Source organism: Ictalurus punctatus, chromosome 28 (genome assembly GCF_001660625.3).
Source record: "Ictalurus punctatus breed USDA103 chromosome 28, Coco_2.0, whole genome shotgun sequence".
NCBI lineage: Eukaryota > Metazoa > Chordata > Actinopteri > Siluriformes > Ictaluridae > Ictalurus > Ictalurus punctatus.
This window is the reverse complement of record NC_030443.2, coordinates 14486750-14505290: the sequence shown is the minus strand read 5'-3', so window position 1 is coordinate 14505290 and position 18541 is coordinate 14486750. Positions and strand designations below refer to the sequence as shown.

Genomic DNA, 18541 nt, shown 5'->3' with positions numbered 1-18541 from the left:
ACAATGACTTAATCCATTTATTGAAGTATATTGAGTCTTAAAACCATGGTTCTGAAAGTGGAGTCTGTGTTCCCCTATTTATTATTGAGTTCTTATAGTTACTTGAATGAATGACTGGTCACTTGAACTGAAAAAACTTTTTCAACTTTAATCTAATGATAATTATAATAATAATAATAATAATAATAATATTAATAATAATATTAATAATAATAATAATAATAATAATAATAATAAGTGTTCTTAGTGGAAAGCTCTAGAGCTCTGACAAATAGTCAGAATATTGTTGTACACATTTAAATAATGAGACTAATATCTGATTACTTAAATTATGTTCATATGTTCAAAAAAATCTACTGAGCGACTCTGTGGATTTTATTTATTTATTTGTTTGTTTATTTATTTATTTATTTGAAAAGTTATATCTGGCTGTAAACAGTTTGAGGATCCCTTCCTAAGAGAATACCCGACGTTTCTAGCGCTTTCTTACACACCTCTCTCCTCAGCGGCAGCGTACTGACTTTTGATTCGTTGAAACGTCACCACGTGCCGTGGACTAACCAATGAGAGAAGAGTTCGCGTCACAAGCGATGAGAAAAGAGAACGCTCGCTGGTGAGGCAGCTCACTTTTCCTGTATGAGGTGAGTGGGTTGCCACGGTGTGGCAAAACAAGACCTACACGTTAGCTTCTGTAACTTCAGACCGCAATTTCATCAAAGGAAGTGCAATATGTTATATTTTGCGAATTAAAAGTTAAAATCAAAGATTACATTTATTTTGTGAAATAAATTGATTATGCCAGATGTAATTTAAAGTGACAGATTTGAAGATGTATGGGGAGTTTTTGAGATGAGCATGGCAACCCGCTTCTTCGGCAACGGTGATATTATGAGAGGGCGGGGCTTCAGCACTGTCGTCTCATAGTAGTTTCTGGAACCTCATGGTTACACCATGGAGAAAGTGAGTATCGTGAATTAGCCTTATTCTCCAAAAATAAAATTCGCATTATTAACAGACGGCTGCCCATCTTATATCCATAATCTAATTTATTTGATACTGGTTAATTATTCGTATCTTGTATCAATTGACTAGCCTGTAAAACACCGGGACTGCAGTAGTGCTCATTGTTAGCCACGATGCTAGCTTACTAGCTATAAAATATATGCTTAAAAAAAGATTTTAAACCGCAAAATTGGCTTGCTAGTTTCTTTAATTTCAAATTAACAAATTATTATCCCGAATGATAATTCGCAACTAACCCAGCGTGTAAATACTACATAGTATCACCAACATAGCTAAGCACATACGAGCCTAGGTTAGCCAACTAGCTAGCGCATTTCCCGACATGTACAGGACTGAGAAAACTCACAAGTGTCATTGTATGAGGTCAGAGCTCTGTGTTATAAGTTATACATTTATTTATAGCATATATACATGTGGGAATTTCTAAATTTCAAAAACAAAACAAGCACCTGCGAATGTGTCAGGCTAGCTAGCTAGCGGTTCGATTCATCTGGAACTTTCTAGATGGTCCAGCTATTAACCAGATGCTGAGTTTTCAGGTCTAGAGGTCATCTTTAGGAGTGGATCGACATCATGTTCTGTTATCTTAATGAGATCGCGGTTAGTTTCTGTCTTGTGAGGCTAAAATAGCTGTTTGTTAAAAGGTGTACAGTTTGTTAACTAACTAGATCCTGGCTAGCTAGTTTACTTAAGTTAGCCACGTGCAGTAGTTTACCAAGACAGGCATGGCATAGTATAAGTCTGACAATGTCAGACTTTAGGAGAAGCACAAAAGAAGATTTTGCTTCTGTTGTTATCTAGATTGATCAATTATCATCTAGCTTACTTGCTAGAATGTGGCTGCTGTCAATGGTCAGCTGTCGGTGGCATTTTTGACACACATGGAGGAGCAAGTCCTGCACCTGACACTCAAAATAAACACTCGTTACAGCTTGTTTTGTTAAACTATGAATGCAATTTAAAACAATCTCTATACAACAATACATTGATGGACGGTTAAAGCACAAGAAAGTGCTAAAATGGTCTAAGAACAACGCAACACTCATCGAAATTGCCAGAGCTATGAATATTCATGAATATGCTAATTGGGAACGCCCCTCGTTCTCCTGTCTCTACAAATAGCAAACCAACGAGTCTCTATGCATTATGTCCGATTGTATTTATTTAACAGTAACAGACCTGTCAACTTTTGATGTAGGAGTGCCACATTTTAACATCAGGGAACGCTAGTGTGAGTTCAGAAATGCAGAAAAGGCAGTCCTGTCATCACACTGAAGAATGGCCATTCAGTATATGAATCTGTAATGCGTTGGTGTTTTGGATTTTCTGATATTGAGTGGCACCTCTGGAAGCCCCACCCTTCCTCCATCGCCACTAGCTAAAAGATTAGTAAAGGTATGCATACAGCCATTTTATCGCTGTACTATGAAGTCGCCAGTAGGCGTTCCTAGTACTGGTTGCTATACAACCCCCTGGCACACTTCGAGGATGTTTACCCGGCTTTTTTACTTCATTGCAAATGAACCAATCACAGATATGACCCAAAATAATTCTGTTTAATAGCTGAACATTCTGGCTTCGTGAAACACACCTTAAATAACTTAAATGAAACGATTTTAATTAATGGCAAATTATGGAGTCACTAAATGTTGAGGAAAAAATTATGGAATCACCTTGTAATTTGCATTTATACCAGAAATGCCAGCACAAGTCTAAACATGCAAATTAGTCTGCAGTTAAAAGAAAGTTCTTACAGATCTTGGAAACAATGGCCTCAACATAAAGAGTTTTCAATTGAAACAATGGGAAGATGATTATTTAACTCCTTCAAGAAGCAAATGCAACACAGAAAAAATGTGGCAAAAGATGTTGGTTGTTCCCAGTCAGCTGTGTCTAAAATTTGGTGCAAGTATAAACAAAATGGGAAGGTTATAAAAGGAAAACATACGGATAGACCAAGGAAGACGTCAAAGCTTCAGGTAGAAAACTCAAAGTGATGCACCTTGAAAATAGAAAATGCACAACAAAACAAATGGGCGGAAACAGTCAGTGTTTGTGATAGATCTGTGAGAAATCGGCTGAATGAAATGGGTTTTATGTATAGAAAAGCCAAATGAAAGCGGCACTAACACTTAAACAGAAGAATACAAGATTACAGTGGGCTAAAAAGAAGCAATCATGGAGTGTGGATCATTAGATGAAAGTGATATTCAGTGAGATATTCAGTGATTAATCATGAATCTGCATTGGCCAAGGAGAGAACTTTTGTCTGGTGCCGTTCTAATGAAACATACAAAGATGACTGCCTGAAGAAAACAATCAAATTTCCCCACTCATTCGATATGTGGTTGCATGTGAGGTAATGGACCAGGGGAGAACTCAACAGTCAACGTAGAACGCACCTCTCAATGGAAGTGAATGGTCTCTGGTCAGTTTGTTGCTGCGATTCGCTGTAGCAAAAATAATTCAGTAAAAACGGCCTCAAACTACGCTACAATATTTTAGACACTTCCAGTTTGAAAGATGTGCTGATCGCTTTCTGTCTAGACAAGTGCAGAATGTTTTGTGTCCATTGTCATGAAATAAAATCATTAGATGTTCAGCCTGGCAGACATTAGACAATTATATAGTTAACATCAATTAATTTTTTATTAACTATGCAGTGAAACATTGGCCGCTGAAATTTTTGGTCTGGAAATGTGCTTGTGGTTTGACCTGGGGGCGGGGGAAGGGGATAAAATAAAATTTCACACAAACATTCTTTAAGGTTTCATTAACTAACAACATTTAGTGCATTATTTCACATTAGCAAGTCATGAAATTTATAATTAGTGTTAATGAAATAAGGTAAGGCATGTACCTGAAACGCTGTTGATTCAAACCAGTGCAATAAATAAATTTCCACTTAAAATTAGCAAAAATTTTGTTACTACATGTTGCTAAATGTTGAGAATTTATTGAACTCCTTCTGTTATCCATGTGTAAATATTAATACATGCTTTTCATCCTCACTTCTGAATTTTACCATTAACATGACAAATATTGTCAGTCAAGGGAACCTTCATTTTACCAAAATGTCACAGCCACCAAGCTTTATTTTATAATCTACTCTGGAAGAGGAAATAACCGTTTCTGAGTTCTGCGCTACATTAAAGCACATTTCAGACATCCAGTAGAGACGTTTAATCAGTCCTTTTCATGCACTGTAAGGTCTGCAGTCAGAGGCCTCTCTATCTGACCTGTTCAAATTGCAATGCAAGAGTTTCTCAACGTCCGCCATCGTACATTTCATGTTTGCTTTAACGTGGAGCTCGGTAGAAGTGTTGGAAAAAAAACTTCGGGTTGAACCTAAGTGTTATTCTCCTGTTGAGCTTGTGGCCATTCAGTTTTATAAATTCTAGAAAACAGTAGCTACTTGAAGCTTTCTCACCTGTTTGGAAAATCGCAGTTGTTGAGAATAGCTCAGTGTTTTGTAGTATCACAGCACCTGTTTCTACTGGTTACATTTGTACATTTAGCTGCCTGCTGTAAACACTGGATTGTTTGCTGTCAGTAGGGGTGACTGATTTGGCATAAATATCATATTTCGATAAATAAAGTTGTTTTTCTGATATATAAGGAAATACAAAAACTTGAACCACAAATTTGCTGCTTTGTTGACGGAGTGTTGATGTACTGATGATACGTCTGAGCATGTTACAGCGATGTTTTAACAACTTGTAATGTTTCATCTGACACAGTTGAAATATATATTATATGCCTGTTGACAGGTTTAAAAAAAATTTTTGACATCGGTACTTTCGCTCCAGTATAATACCCTAGTCTAACATTAACACTTTTTTGGCTTATTAAAGAATGTCAAAAAGGTAAGTGAGAACAGGAAACAACTTAAACATAACTATAACTTGATAAAAAGTATTACAAAAAAGGTCATGCTGAGCTTTAATAAATGCTAGTTGAATTGTTTGACATATTGCTGTGGTACAAGGGGAATAAAACCCTTAAGGAGGTGCTGTTACAGGGAAATAATCAACTTAAGGGTGGTAGCAGTGTCTCCACTTCACGTTGGGCTACATTACACCATCCCGTCGTTGATTATTTTCCTATAACAGCATGCCCCTACGTCTTTTACTCCTTATTTAATTTAAATAAAGATAATCATGAATTAATGTTTCAGGTTTATTTCCAAACTACACTATAACACAAATGAACCGTCACCTTATAACAGAGTAGTCAAGCTTTGCCTATTCTGCTTGGAGCATGTTTGCTGTTTTGTTTTGTTTTTTTGTTTTTTTTTTATAGCACTTTCCCCATGCAGTTGAAATATTTTGGAAAGCATGCTTATAAATCACCCACAGAGTGCAATGCACTCACAGTTAATCTTTACTTATTCTAGCAAATGCGATACAATACATGCTTCTTTCTACCCTCAGGTATCTCAGCTGAAAGACCAGGGTAATAAGGCGCTGAGCGCAGGGAAGATCGATGAAGCAGTGCGCTGCTACACTGAGGCTCTGGCATTGGACCCAAACAACCATGTCCTCTTCAGCAACCGATCTGCTGCGTACGCCAAGAAAGGCGACTATGAGAACGCCCTGAAGGACGCGTGCCAGACCATTAAGATCAAGCCAGATTGGGGCAAGGTAAATGATGCAGTTAGTTCATTTGAGGACTGTTTAGCGCTCTGTTATATCAGCTCTCAAGAGCCTAGTGATGGTAAAAGCACAATGGCTTTCATTGTCGTTTTCCCGAGTATAGCTGCTTCATTCCTGTTTTCTGACACAGCTGGCATCCAGTGGTAAATGGTAAATGGCACACTTATATAGTGCTCTTATCCAAAGCGCTTTTTTTTTTGTCTCTCATTCACCCATTCACACACACTTGCCCACCAATGGTAACAGAGCTGCCATACAAGGCATGGCATCGGGAGAAACTTGGGGTTCAGGGTCTTGCCCAAGGACACTTCGGTATGTGGAGTCATGTGGGCCGGGAATCGATCCGCCAACCCTACGATTAGTGGACAACCCGCTCTACCACCTGAGCCACAGCCGCCACCAGTGGTCCATTAGCAAGCTTCAATTCAATTCAATTCAAACAATGGAAATGGTCTCAAAGCAGCTTTATAGAAACATATAAACACAGGATACAGATTTTAAGTGTGTGAACTTATCCCTATTGAGCAAGCCGGTGGCAAGGAAAAACTCCCTAAGATGATATTAAGGCTTTATAGTCTCTTACTAACTGTTACGACCCCGGTCTAGGGTCGAGGTGTAACATAAAAGAAAGTATAAACAAAAACAATAATGAGGTTGACACCGTCTTTCAAATCTTCGATATCTACATATTTAATGATTACAAGAAAGAAGGAGAAAAAAAATCCAAAACAAACACACACTACGAAAGCAAATGTCTTCAGGGCTGGGCAAGGCCAAAATAATAAACAGAACAGTTGCTATCTTGTCCTGTATCAATTTAAATAACCTAACAAAAAAAGGGTATTTAAAAAGAAAATACAGAGTCTAACCTGACTCCCTAACTGAGGCAGAAACAGCAAATAAAAGATAGACCCAAAAATAAACAGCACCCAACCCCTACAGCTTTCGTGATAATTGGAGAAGAAATATTTACAATAGAGGCGTTCACTTAGCCACAACACAAGACAAAACAGGGGAATGGGACAACACCGTATCCTACCACTCACTTCTTTCACTCGTACACAATACAACAAGCAATTGATTTCACTAAAACAAATATTCGCTACTCAATCGTACGCACGCAATCACAGACACACCACACATCCGCATTCCTGCCAATATATCGTTCTGCCTTTTTAAACGACCTACAATCTTCTATCCAATCCCAGTGCAGCACGTCAGCACGTTGAGTTAGGGCGGAGCGACCTGAGAGAGGGAGAGAGCACACACAATACGTCTCCTGATGTAACACTAATCTTAAAGGTGTTTTAGATACAAAAGCGATTTGTCTTGCCATCTAGATGAGTATTTTCGATTGCACAGGGTCATTTGGTGCAATAAATGTGAACTGTATTTTTTATTTGGTTACCAGTCCACTTTTCGTTATACACTACCTGTCAAATATTGTTGACCTCCCTGTATTACCATTTTTGGTTAAACTTCAAGAAATGGGTTCAAGAAAATGTAATAACAACTAAGTGGATTTTTAATTTCTTGGTAAAACACATGGAAAAGTCCGGTCTGGATCATAGCATGTACACCTTTAACAAAGAACTCATTTAGAGTCTCATTAAAGTCTGAGAGTGGAAAATCACGCTGTCCTTAAATGCAAAGCTTTTGACATTTGATATGTTGCTTTTTGAATTCTTTCCCTATTGACTTGCTGGCAGTGGTTAAACTGTCATAAAACCAGTGTTCAAAAACGTTCAAAGGTTGGGTAGGGAATGCAGAGACAGTACTGACCGTGCCCTTTGGTGCTAGAACATGATGAAATTCAAAATGTGTCTCTTTCCTTAATCTAGTCCTCACGACACAATAACCTTGATGTTATGATAAAATATTAAATCTCATGTTTTTTGTGCTTTTAGCAGAGGAGAGAACTTGAACATATTTGATTGCTCTGATGTGTTTATTTCAGGGTTACTCACGAAAGGCTGCAGCCTTGGAGTTTCTGGGAAAGTTTGAGGATGCCAAAGTAACCTATCAGGAGGGTCTCCGTCAAGAGCCGTCCAACCAGCAGCTAAAAGATGGGCTTCAGAACATCGAGGCGCGACTAGCAGGTACACAGACTTATGTGATTGTAATAACGGAGTGCTTTAATTACATCCCACATTACAACTGATGACTGATTTTGATTATATGGTGTGTTCAAAGTTGTGATTTTGACACTGGAAGTTTAGCACAGTACTCTCATGGTTGAAGTGAATAAGGACGTGAGAACGTTGTTGCTAGGCAACTGGGTGGTATGAATGCCTAATAAGGCTAATCATTTTGCTGGCAGCTGTTAACTTTTTTCTCTTTTTACGGACAACGTCAAGGTGTAGTGATGGTGGGGATGAGATAAAACCATGCAGAATATAAACATTTTCCTCAGATGAGTTGGAAAATTACTATGAATGAACGACCATGCTTATGCTACACTAGCATCGACAACTAGCCCGACTTTAATTAACCATATTGAGACGCGCGCAAAAAAAAGAAGCATCACATCTCTCGAAGTCAGGTCTATCAGAAAGTTATTACATTTTAAAAGGTTGTATTTTAACAAGTTGTATATTTGTCCTCTTGTATATTTTGTTCTGTTGCTGCATTCTTCAATAATCTGTTTTTGATGTGTCCCTGTTTTATAGAGAAGAAGATGATGAACCCCTTCGCCATCCCCAACTTGTATGAGAAGTTGGAGGGGGACGCCCGAACCCGAGCCCTGCTGTCCGACCCCAGCTACAGAGAGCTGCTCGAACAGCTCCGCCAGAAACCGTCTGAACTCGGCACGTAAGTGTTCACTCGCGCCGTTTCATTATCTCGCTCTGACAAGTTTGATCTGCAGGATCGTGCTAGCTGTCTGTTTTCACATCTGTTCAGGCTACGTTGACATGTGAGAAATCTTTCTTTCTTTTTTCCCCTTTAGTCCTTTTTACTCCCGTCTTATTTTCTCTCTCTTCTTTTCCCCCCGACACTGCTATCTGTCTAGCTGTCAGTCCCACAAGCCTAAGCTTTGGTGCTGTCCTCCTTAATTACTCTCCTTTTCTTGCTAGGCATTCAGTTCTCACTGCTGTCTAGCTCATCCACTCACTTCCTTTTAACTTTTCTACATGCTGTCCATTCCAATTTTCCTCCATCATTCTCTCCCTTTTGATTTCTGTCTCTGTGTGTCAGGATCATTTTTTTGTTTTGTTTTGTTTTTTGTTTTTTGTTTTTTTGTCCTCGGTTTATACTTATATATATATATATATATATATATTCCTCTGTAGGAAGTTGCAGGACCCACGTGTGATGACAACCCTTTCAGTGCTGCTCGGATTCGACCTGGCTGGCATGGATGAAGATGAAGAGCCGACTCCGCCCCCTCCACCTAAACCCAAAGAGGCAACCCCGCCCCCTCCCAAAGAGGAAGATCTGCCAGAGAACAAGAGATTGGTACAAACTCTAAACATTACATAAAATGTAATGAGTGAGTAATTGTTTGTGCATACGACCTCCCCCCAGTGTAATTCCAATAAATCCTGCCTCGTGCGCAGTGATTATTTCCACCATCAGTGCTGTTGCCTAGCAGTTCTTACTCAATCATTTCTCACTTATGGACACACAGGTGCCAACATCTTTAGCACTTCATGATTTTTGATCCCTTGCTAGATGCCTGAAAGTATGCTTATCTATTTGTTTGCTTGCTTAGGTAAAGAAGTGATCAGATCAAACAAAACTAAACTTTTCCCACTGGAAGTCCCAATAAACAATAGACATACATTTCCTTTTGGTAGCGGTTGTTTTCACTCTGTGTCGACTTTATCTAGGCTGTATTTGACCCATGAATTCACAGGACTGTCTTATTAGCCAGTAGAAGCTAAGTAGGCGGGACGATGTCAGAAGGGTATTGATCACACCAGACTTTGCTTTACTGTTTTCTGCTTGGTACACAACTTTTAAAAAAAAAAAAAAAAAAAAAAAATAGACATCTCAATCTCACACACACACACACACTAGGGCTTTTGTGGTAAAAATCGATTTTTTCACTCTGCCTGCTTGGATTTTCTTGTTAGTGCTGTTGGCACCTATGTGAAGACTTGAGAACCCAGATCGAGTCAAAATGGCGACATACATCCAACAGAAGAGATTTGTTGGATTGCTGCAGGGGGGGAAAAAGTAACACATTAATGTATTTCAAGTTTGCTACAGTGACAATGCAGTATTTCTTAACTGGCTGATCTGCAGACTGAGGCGGCACAATCGTGTCATTTGTCATCTGGAGCTTCCCTTTGGGCGTAGCTTCGATAAAGATAATGTCTGATGGAGACTTGATCTCTCTTACAGGCGTTGAAGGAGAAGGAACTTGGCAATGCAGCATACAAAAAGAAGGACTTTGAGACTGCACTCAAACACTATGATGAGGCGTGCAAGCACGACCCCACCAACATGGCCTATCTTTCCAATAAGGCTGGTATGAGAAACACCCACACCTCTTTATCCTCTTGAATTATTCTTATCCTTACACTTACAGGCTTACACATAATATATGCTGCAGCATGACCATGATTTTCCTGGCCCAGTCAATTAATTTAGTTATTATGAGAATATGCTGTAATTCTTAAAAAAAAAAAAAAAAAAAAAAAAAAAAAAAAAAAACAGATAAGAATTTGATCATCATATGTTAAGGTTGTGAAGTTCACTAGAGCCCTTGAGCAAGGTTCTTAATGCCTCACTGTTCAGTTCTTCTATTGGATTATACACCGATCAGCCATAACATTAAACCCAATGACCGGTGAAGTGAATAACATTGATTATCTTGTTACAATGGCACCTGTCAAGGAGTGGGATATATTTAGGCAGCAACTGAACAGTCAGTTCCTGAATTTCATGCGTTGGTAGCACAAAAACAAAACAGGCAAGCGTAAGGATCTGAGCGACTTTGACAAGACCCAAACTGTGATGGCTAGACGACTGGGTCCGAGCATCTCCAACATGGCACTTGTGAGGTCATGTTCCTGCTGGACAAACAAGTCCAATCCATGGAGGCCGCACCTCTTACAGGACTTAAAGGATCTGCTGGTAACGTCTTGGTGCCAGATACCTCGGTATATTAGGCAGAATATTAGGCGGGTGGTCTTAATGTAATGACTGATGAGTATATCTCAGTCATAAGTCAGAATGAGCATTTTTCATATGACTGAATGTAAATTTGACGGTCAGGCTAACTTGTCTATTTGTGCTACCCAGCAGGAGAAGCATGATTAAATTATTATGTGGCTGTGTTAATGGAGAATGGAGTTGTTTAGCAAATTGCATGGGGCTAAACAGGTCAACGATGGTGTTTATTTAATTGTGTTTATATTCTGAGCGCCTACGCTATTTGGCTCTGCTTCCTGCACACAATCAGAGTTGAGCAAGTGGATATAAGGGGAACTAAGTAATGCTTAAATCATAATCATGATTTGTTAATGTAGGTTACTTATAAGGTAGTATTCTATCACTTGCCCACCGTCTGCGGATGTTTGATTTCATTATGATGCATGCACGAGCACATAATAAAATTAACCAATTATATCACAATTTTCCACGCTCGTGGTTGCATAAAAGCCATAAAAAGTTCAGCCATGTATTTTACTTGGAAATATGTTATACAAGAAAAAAATGCATTGATCGCCGTGATGTCTTGAAAAAATGGAGGCTTTCTGGATTAATTTTGAACTCTACATGGTGTTTATTATTGTAATGTATAAAAATCTACCATTGTTATTAACCTTTAATAACAAGCCTTTATTAGATCTTCTCTTTTTCTAAACAGTTAATATAACCTCATTTATTGTAAATTTATCTGAATTTCTCTTATATTCACATACATTAACACAGAGCTTGTATCCTGTTTCTCTTCTTTTTCTTTCAGCTGTGTTCTTTGAGAAGGGCGAGTTTGAGAAGTGTAGAGAGCTCTGCGAGAAAGCCATCGAGGTGGGCAGAGAAAACCGTGAGGACTACAGACAAATCGCCAAGTAAATGTGTTTACGTTGTGTTTCTCTTGAACTCCAGCGCTAAATTGCAGTGAGTTGAGTGGTTCTATAATTCGTGTTATTTCACGGACTCGCGTTCTACCCACACAGATATGCCTCATGAACAACAGTCTATCTATATTTTGAGAAAGCTAAATTAACCACTCAAGCTATACTGGCAGTAAATTACATGGTTCCCACACTATTGTACATGTGTTTTCAAATGTTCTCTCAGGGCCTATGCCAGGATTGGGAACTCTCTTTTCAAAGAGGAGAGGTATAAGGAGTCCATTCAGTTCTTCAACAAAAGTCTGACTGAGCATCGCACTCCAGAGGTGCTGAAGAAGTGCCAGCAGGTGGGTTTGCAGTTTGAAAACACATCCAGAGAATACTGCTAGGACTTGCTCAAATAGAGCATTGTAATAGGGAACAGTTTTTCAGAACCATCTGAGAAAGGGAAGGGGGGGGAAAAAAAGGGAGTCGTTAATTAAATGAATTGATTGCATCTTATCTCAACAGGCAGAGAAGATAGTGAAGGAGCAAGAGAAACTGGCTTACATCAACCCAGAGGTGGCACTGGAGGAGAAGAACAAGGGCAATGAGGCTTTTCAGAAAGGTGTGTGCATACAGGAGCTTGAAATACTGCTATTTATTTATTTATTTATTTATTTATTTATTTATTTAAACTTGAACCTTTATGAAGGTCTTGATTTAGATGTCTCTGAACTTACTTTCAGTGGTAAAGCATCCTGATTCTAGGTGAAACTGTATAAATTCCATGTGCTGTCTGTGTGTGTTGTGTAGGTGACTACCCCCTGGCCATGAAGCACTACAGCGAGGCCATAAAGAGAAACCCCAATGATGCCAAGCTCTTCAGCAACAGGGCAGCCTGCTACACCAAATTACTGGAGTTCCAACTGGCCCTCAAGGTGCATTACAGGAAAACACCCTAATGCTCAGGGTTTTGAGCTTTTTTTTTTTCCACCAATTGCACATATGCACACTGTCTTTTGAGACGTGAAGTTCTGGTTTGTCTTTTACAGGATTGTGAGGACTGCATCAGACTGGAACCCAGCTTCAGTAAGTCTCCTCAGACAGGTTTCAGTGTTTACAGTAAGACTAACAGGAACCAAGTTGTTTCACAACATGAAATATAGCTAGAATCAGATAAAGTATGATGTTAAGTTAATAATATAATTGTTGGAAAATTGCTGCACTACAAGAGGAATTGAAGTGAAACACTTCAGGACTCACTGTGATAGAAAAATAATCATCAATGAGGTGGTCACACTAACTCAAGATTTTTTTTTTGGGGGGGGGGGTCATGCCACATCACACCACCTTGTCATTGATTATTTTCCTAAAACAACATCCCTAGAAGGGGCACATTTGCCTTCCAACTCTCTGGGGTTGGGGGTTTGAATCCTGCTTCCACCTTTTGTGCATGGAGTTTGCCTGCTCTCCCAGTGCTTCGGGAGTTTGCTCCAGGTACTCCGGTTTCCTCCCCCAGTCCAAAGACATGCATTGTAGGCTGATTGGCATTTGCAAATTATCCATGGTATGTGAACGGGTGTGTGCGATTGTGCACAGTTGGGTTGGCACCCCTTCCAGAGTGTTACCCGCCTTGTCCCCCAAGTACCCTGGTATAGGCTCCAGGCTTCCCTGTGACCCTGTGTATGGAAGATGAATGGATGGTCATTTCTGTTTGTGTGTAGTTAAAGGATACACACGCAAGGCAGCAGCACTGGAGGCGATGAAAGACTACTCCAAAGCCATGGATGCCTATCAGAAGGCTTTGGAGCTGGACTCAAACTCCAAGGTACAAAATCAGGGAAAAACAAGTTTTTTTTTTTTTTTTTTTTTTTTTTTTTTTTTTTTTTTTTATAAAAAAATAAATAAAAAGGAGAACAGTCACTTTTTAAATTCTTGCTTTTATCTGATTTCACTGGTAACTATGGCAGTTTGAATATGTGTGACCCAGGACAAATAAATACAGTCTGGAATACAAGAGATGGCCGCTGATAAAATCACACTGGAGGGGCTGTGTAAATAAACACATGAAGGATTAAATTTACGAGCTGCATTTTCCTCTTGATTGAGACATTTATATTTAGAATTTTATTTTGACTGTTTCGGGATTGGTGGAAAGACCAGCTCCGTCACTGCTTATTTGGAACAGACAGTTATTCTATATTTTAGTTTCTGATTTGTGTGTGTGTGTGTGCGTGCGTGCACGCGTGTCCATGCAGGAGGCCACAGAGGGGATGCAGCGCTGCATGGTGAGTCATTCCATAAGGAATGATAGCCCAGAGGACGTGAAGCGGCGGGCCATGGCCGATCCGGAGGTGCAGCAGATCATGAGTGACCCAGCCATGCGCATGATCCTGGAGCAGATGCAGAAAGACCCACAGGCCCTCAGCGAGTAAGAAACATACACATATAATAAACACACACTTCTTTCTCAGCTGGATTTAAAGCTGCTCGGTTTCTTCATTTATTCCTATACTGCCAGATTGTATTCAGTATGTAATGGATCTATTTATGTAGGATCAGCAAAACCATTGTTATACCCTATGTAATGTGCACGTATAGTAAATATGAAGGCAATTTGGAAAAAAGTGTACATACAGTATTTAAATCATTCCTGCAGTACAAGTAATAGAATTTACAGCAGATTTTGACATATTTAGGAATCTTAAGAAACAACAGGGGAATTGGGGACAGCAAATGTGTTTTTTTTTGTTGTTGTTGTTTTGTTTTTATGCAATACGAGTTTGTAGTGTAGCACTACTTCTAATATTCAGTCTGACAAATATTCAGTTTAAATAGCAACTCTTAAGTAATTAAAACTCAAGTGCTATTTTGTAGTAATTGAATAGTCTAGTGTTTTATCAGAAATTCTTGGAAATGATGAAGTAATTTAATTTCCTCAAAACAATTTTTACGTTCTGTGCATTGGTGTAGAATTGTTCAAGGGAATCACAATGCACCTAAGAATAGATTTTTTTTTCCCCATTTCTAATATAAAATATATAGTCAGCATTACCTGACCAGTCCCCTTCTGCTCTATACTGTTCTGCATATAAAGTGTAGGCTGTAAACATTACTGCATATGTGTATATTGAATGTGTAACAAGTTTACTTGTAACACGGTCTTTGCAGCACTTGATTGTTCTTGTCTCCTGTCTCTCCCTCACTGCAGCCACCTGAAGAACCCAGTTATCGCTCAGAAGATTCAGAAACTTATAGACATCGGACTCATAGCCATCCGGTGATCGTCAAGAGAGCAGAGGAGAACCAGGGCTACCACCATCCAGATCAACACCACCACAAGACCTCAGAGGAAAGAAGACTCCATTCCAAAAAAAAATAATAATAATAATAATAATGTTTGCTCACCAAATTGTACAATCACCCTCAATATGTCAAAAACATTTTATTTACATGTAAGGCCTTAGTTTTTCATTAAATGTTATGTGAATCATAACATGCAACGCGACATTTGCTTCTTAGCACTCCAGTACCAGCGACATTTGTCTAACATCTAGTCAGCAGCTTCTAATCATTAAAAGTAATTTTCCTCAGAATGGCATATTTTAATAACCTTTATGGATTCAGTACAAAACGGTGCAACCATTCTGAGATTTATATCATCATCTGTGTGTGTGTGTGTGTGTGTGTGTGTGTGTGTGTGTGTGTGTGTGTGTGTGTGTGTGTGTGTTTTGATGCCTATAGATGCAGAACACTGCAAAACACGACAGCAAATCTCATCAGATATCCTGATGACAGTCAAATTTATTTAGTATTTCCTGTTGTAAGTTCACAATAAACCAAATATAAGATTATTAAACGTATTTCTAGACATTTTCACTTATTTCAAGCTTCAAATCGTGTGCTATTGGCAGATCATTTGTGCTTCTTTCTCGAAATGATGCTTAAAGTTAGCAAAATTATCTGCCAATAGAACAAGACTTACAAGCTTGAAGTTAGTTTAAAAAAATGTCTAGATTGGTTTAGTAATCTTATATTTGGTTTCTTGTAACCTTTATAATAGAAAATGCTTGATGGATTTGATTATTGAAGGTGTTAAATTGCCCCCACTCCCTGTGAGGTGCCAACATTGCATTATAGCAGATAAAGAGAAAAATTAGAAATTTATAACAAAACGGTTATCGTGTCTGGACGTGATAGTTCAATACTAACATCGTAAGGGGAAAAACAGCACATTCTACCTTGCATTTTTGCATTGATTAGAGACCGTGGCCCCACTCTAGTTTTCTGTTCGTTGACAAAACCGTGAAATTTCACCTTGAAGTCGGTATGAACGTGAAAGTAATTGATAGCAAGCACAAATGTGTTTTGTTTTTTTTGTAGTTTTTTTTTTTTTTTTTTTTGGTTTTTACTTCTGGCCTGCTTTCCTCTAAAATGAATTGGATTATCTGCCAGAATTTCACGTTTGGTCTGCACACTGCTTCAGCTGAAGAAGCCGTAAAGTGTCTACAGTATCGCCATAGAAGGGGGTCAGAAATCATTAATGCTACAGCTAAACCGAAGGTGTTGGTACCTATGTTGAGGAATTTTTGAGAAAGTGGCCCCTACTTCTCACAGATTTCAGTGATTTCTATCTAACAGGTCTGGGTAAGAGTGCATATCTTTGATCAGCTCCTTATATTTACAGGGAAATGAATGCTCAGTTGTGAGTAGTGATGAAACAAGTTGTGCTTCTTGCTCTGGTTGTCTGGATGGGGTTGAAACGCACTGTGAAACTGCACACATTCTCTTCTAACGGAGAACAGTTTGCCTCCTATCAAATCCACTTGCAGTATATCTAGATATTTGATGTGACGCAATTAAAAATGCTTGTTTCTCAGAAAACGCTGTCCATTCTTAAATATTTATCGATGCAGTATGTTGGAGATTAAGCTGGTTGTAAAAAGCAAAACCTGATCCTAGATTGGCACTCTTAGCGTTGTGTATCTGCAATCCCAAATGTTCATATTCGGCCATGAATCAGCCATGATATGATGATGGGATAATACTATATGCAAGGCTGGGTGGTTGCTGAAGTGTTTTAAGGAATTACGCATTTTGGCACCAGTTTACATTGTGCCATCGAGTCTTCATTATTTCCAAATGCAACATCAAAGTCTTGGTGCCTGCAAGTCTGCAAACCTCTCGCTGTTGTCACGCTCATCTTTGCTTCAATACAGGGCATAATCTGACATGTGGATGTCTTTGGCTGCTTTCATTCTCAGTGTATTTTTCCACTTCAATAAACTCTGATACATACCACACCATCCAGTTGAGTTGCTCCTTCCACAGTTGATAAAGCAGGGCATAAATGACTGCCACTCAAATTATAAACCTCTGACCAAGTCCTAAAATAGTGCTGTATGTTGTGATACATATGCATAAACTAGTTTTAGGATATGTAGATAGATGGACAGCACTTGTCAAAACAGAGTCGTATTTTAATTATGTAAGCGAATCAGTGTTCTGTTAAAACAATGTAACCGCAAATGCTTTTGATCATAATGTATCTATTCTGGAAAAGACATGACCCTTAAACTAAAATGTTGATGTGTCGTAATTGTTCTGAAAAATATATCTGAATGTGTTTCTAAATCAAACTATGGTTCTTGTCTGTTTTAGATCTGCATCCCAAACTTCACTCATATCTCAAAACAGATTGTAATGCTTGGGGAACATGGCAACGTTTCCAATAATGTTTGATAAGATGTGAGAGCAGATTGCAAAGGAACTGAAAGCATTCTACCATCCAGACAATCTCACAATCTTTGAAATATCAAAGACTCAATATAGTTTAATTCAAGGGTTTTGAGGGTCAGTGTAAATGTCAGTCCCAAAAATGGTCAAGCAAACTGGGTTTAAGCAATGTTTTTTAAATTATGGGTGAGTGATTGATCAGCATGGATTCCATGAGTGGAATATCTGAGTATGGGGCCAGGTTTCTTATTTGGTTCATCAGTGTGATGGACACTTTATACAGTAAAAAAAAAAAAAGAAAAAAGGAGTTGGATAAATCCCAGTGTAAACTAACACCCTTCTACCCTGAGTAAATACCCCAGGAGAACATCATCTGCCCGCCACAACAAAAAGCATATAAACTATTATGCCCTGTGGAAAAAAATAAACCATCACAGAAATTCTAATGGTTTCCACTATAAATAACATTACAAACTATCAGCTAACCATTGAAAACATTTCATTATGATTATTGGTACAGACCCACAGGGACATTACAGATTCCATTAAAATCAAGACAATTACCATTATAACAATAAAAACCATTGCAAATTCTATGAGGGTTTCAATTGTTGTTGCTTGATTTTTTTTTTTCAGCAGGGTGAGTTCATAGGTGCATTATATTTAAAATAGTACAATAAAAGCACAATTACTTACAATGAGTTACAATTAAATGCTTACCGCCTCAAGCACCACAGATGGGATGCTTTCTGGAAAGGCTGACTAAATGATCACAGATGACTTCAACCAAATTCTTTGACATTTGCTGACAAGAGAGTGGTCTTCAGTCGTATTCACAGAGGGTGGCTCCTAATTGACTGGACCATGGCTAATAATTTTAAAGATCAGTGCAGAAACATGCTAACGTGGTCGAATGAAAGTCTTATCCATCATCCATATGAGAGAGAACTTAAAGCTGCAGTATCAACCTTTTTTTGGTTAAAAATGAAATGAAAAAAAAAATCAATTATAGAGCAAGTACGTAAAACAAAATCAGTGTTCAAAACTGAATTCGCACTGTTAAGCTTGTAATAATGATTTATAATTCGAGCTGTCGGGTCGGATTTCATGAAAAATGTC

General features: G+C 38.6%; 1 protein-coding gene across 1 annotated transcript; it reads left to right on the top strand.

The window, feature by feature from the left end:
• The first annotated feature begins 807 nt into the window (after positions 1-807).
• stip1 (stress-induced phosphoprotein 1) lies at positions 808-16992 on the top strand. The gene is made up of 14 exons (XM_017459734.3): positions 808-960; positions 5457-5666; positions 7636-7777; positions 8348-8489; positions 8969-9134; positions 10026-10152; positions 11596-11698; positions 11931-12051; positions 12215-12311; positions 12500-12624; positions 12739-12775; positions 13411-13514; positions 13945-14117; positions 14898-16992. Exons 1-14 carry the CDS (start codon positions 952-954, stop codon positions 14968-14970), a joined length of 1629 nt encoding a protein of 542 aa, XP_017315223.1. The 5' UTR covers positions 808-951; the 3' UTR covers positions 14971-16992.
• The last annotated feature ends 1549 nt before the right edge of the window (positions 16993-18541 follow it).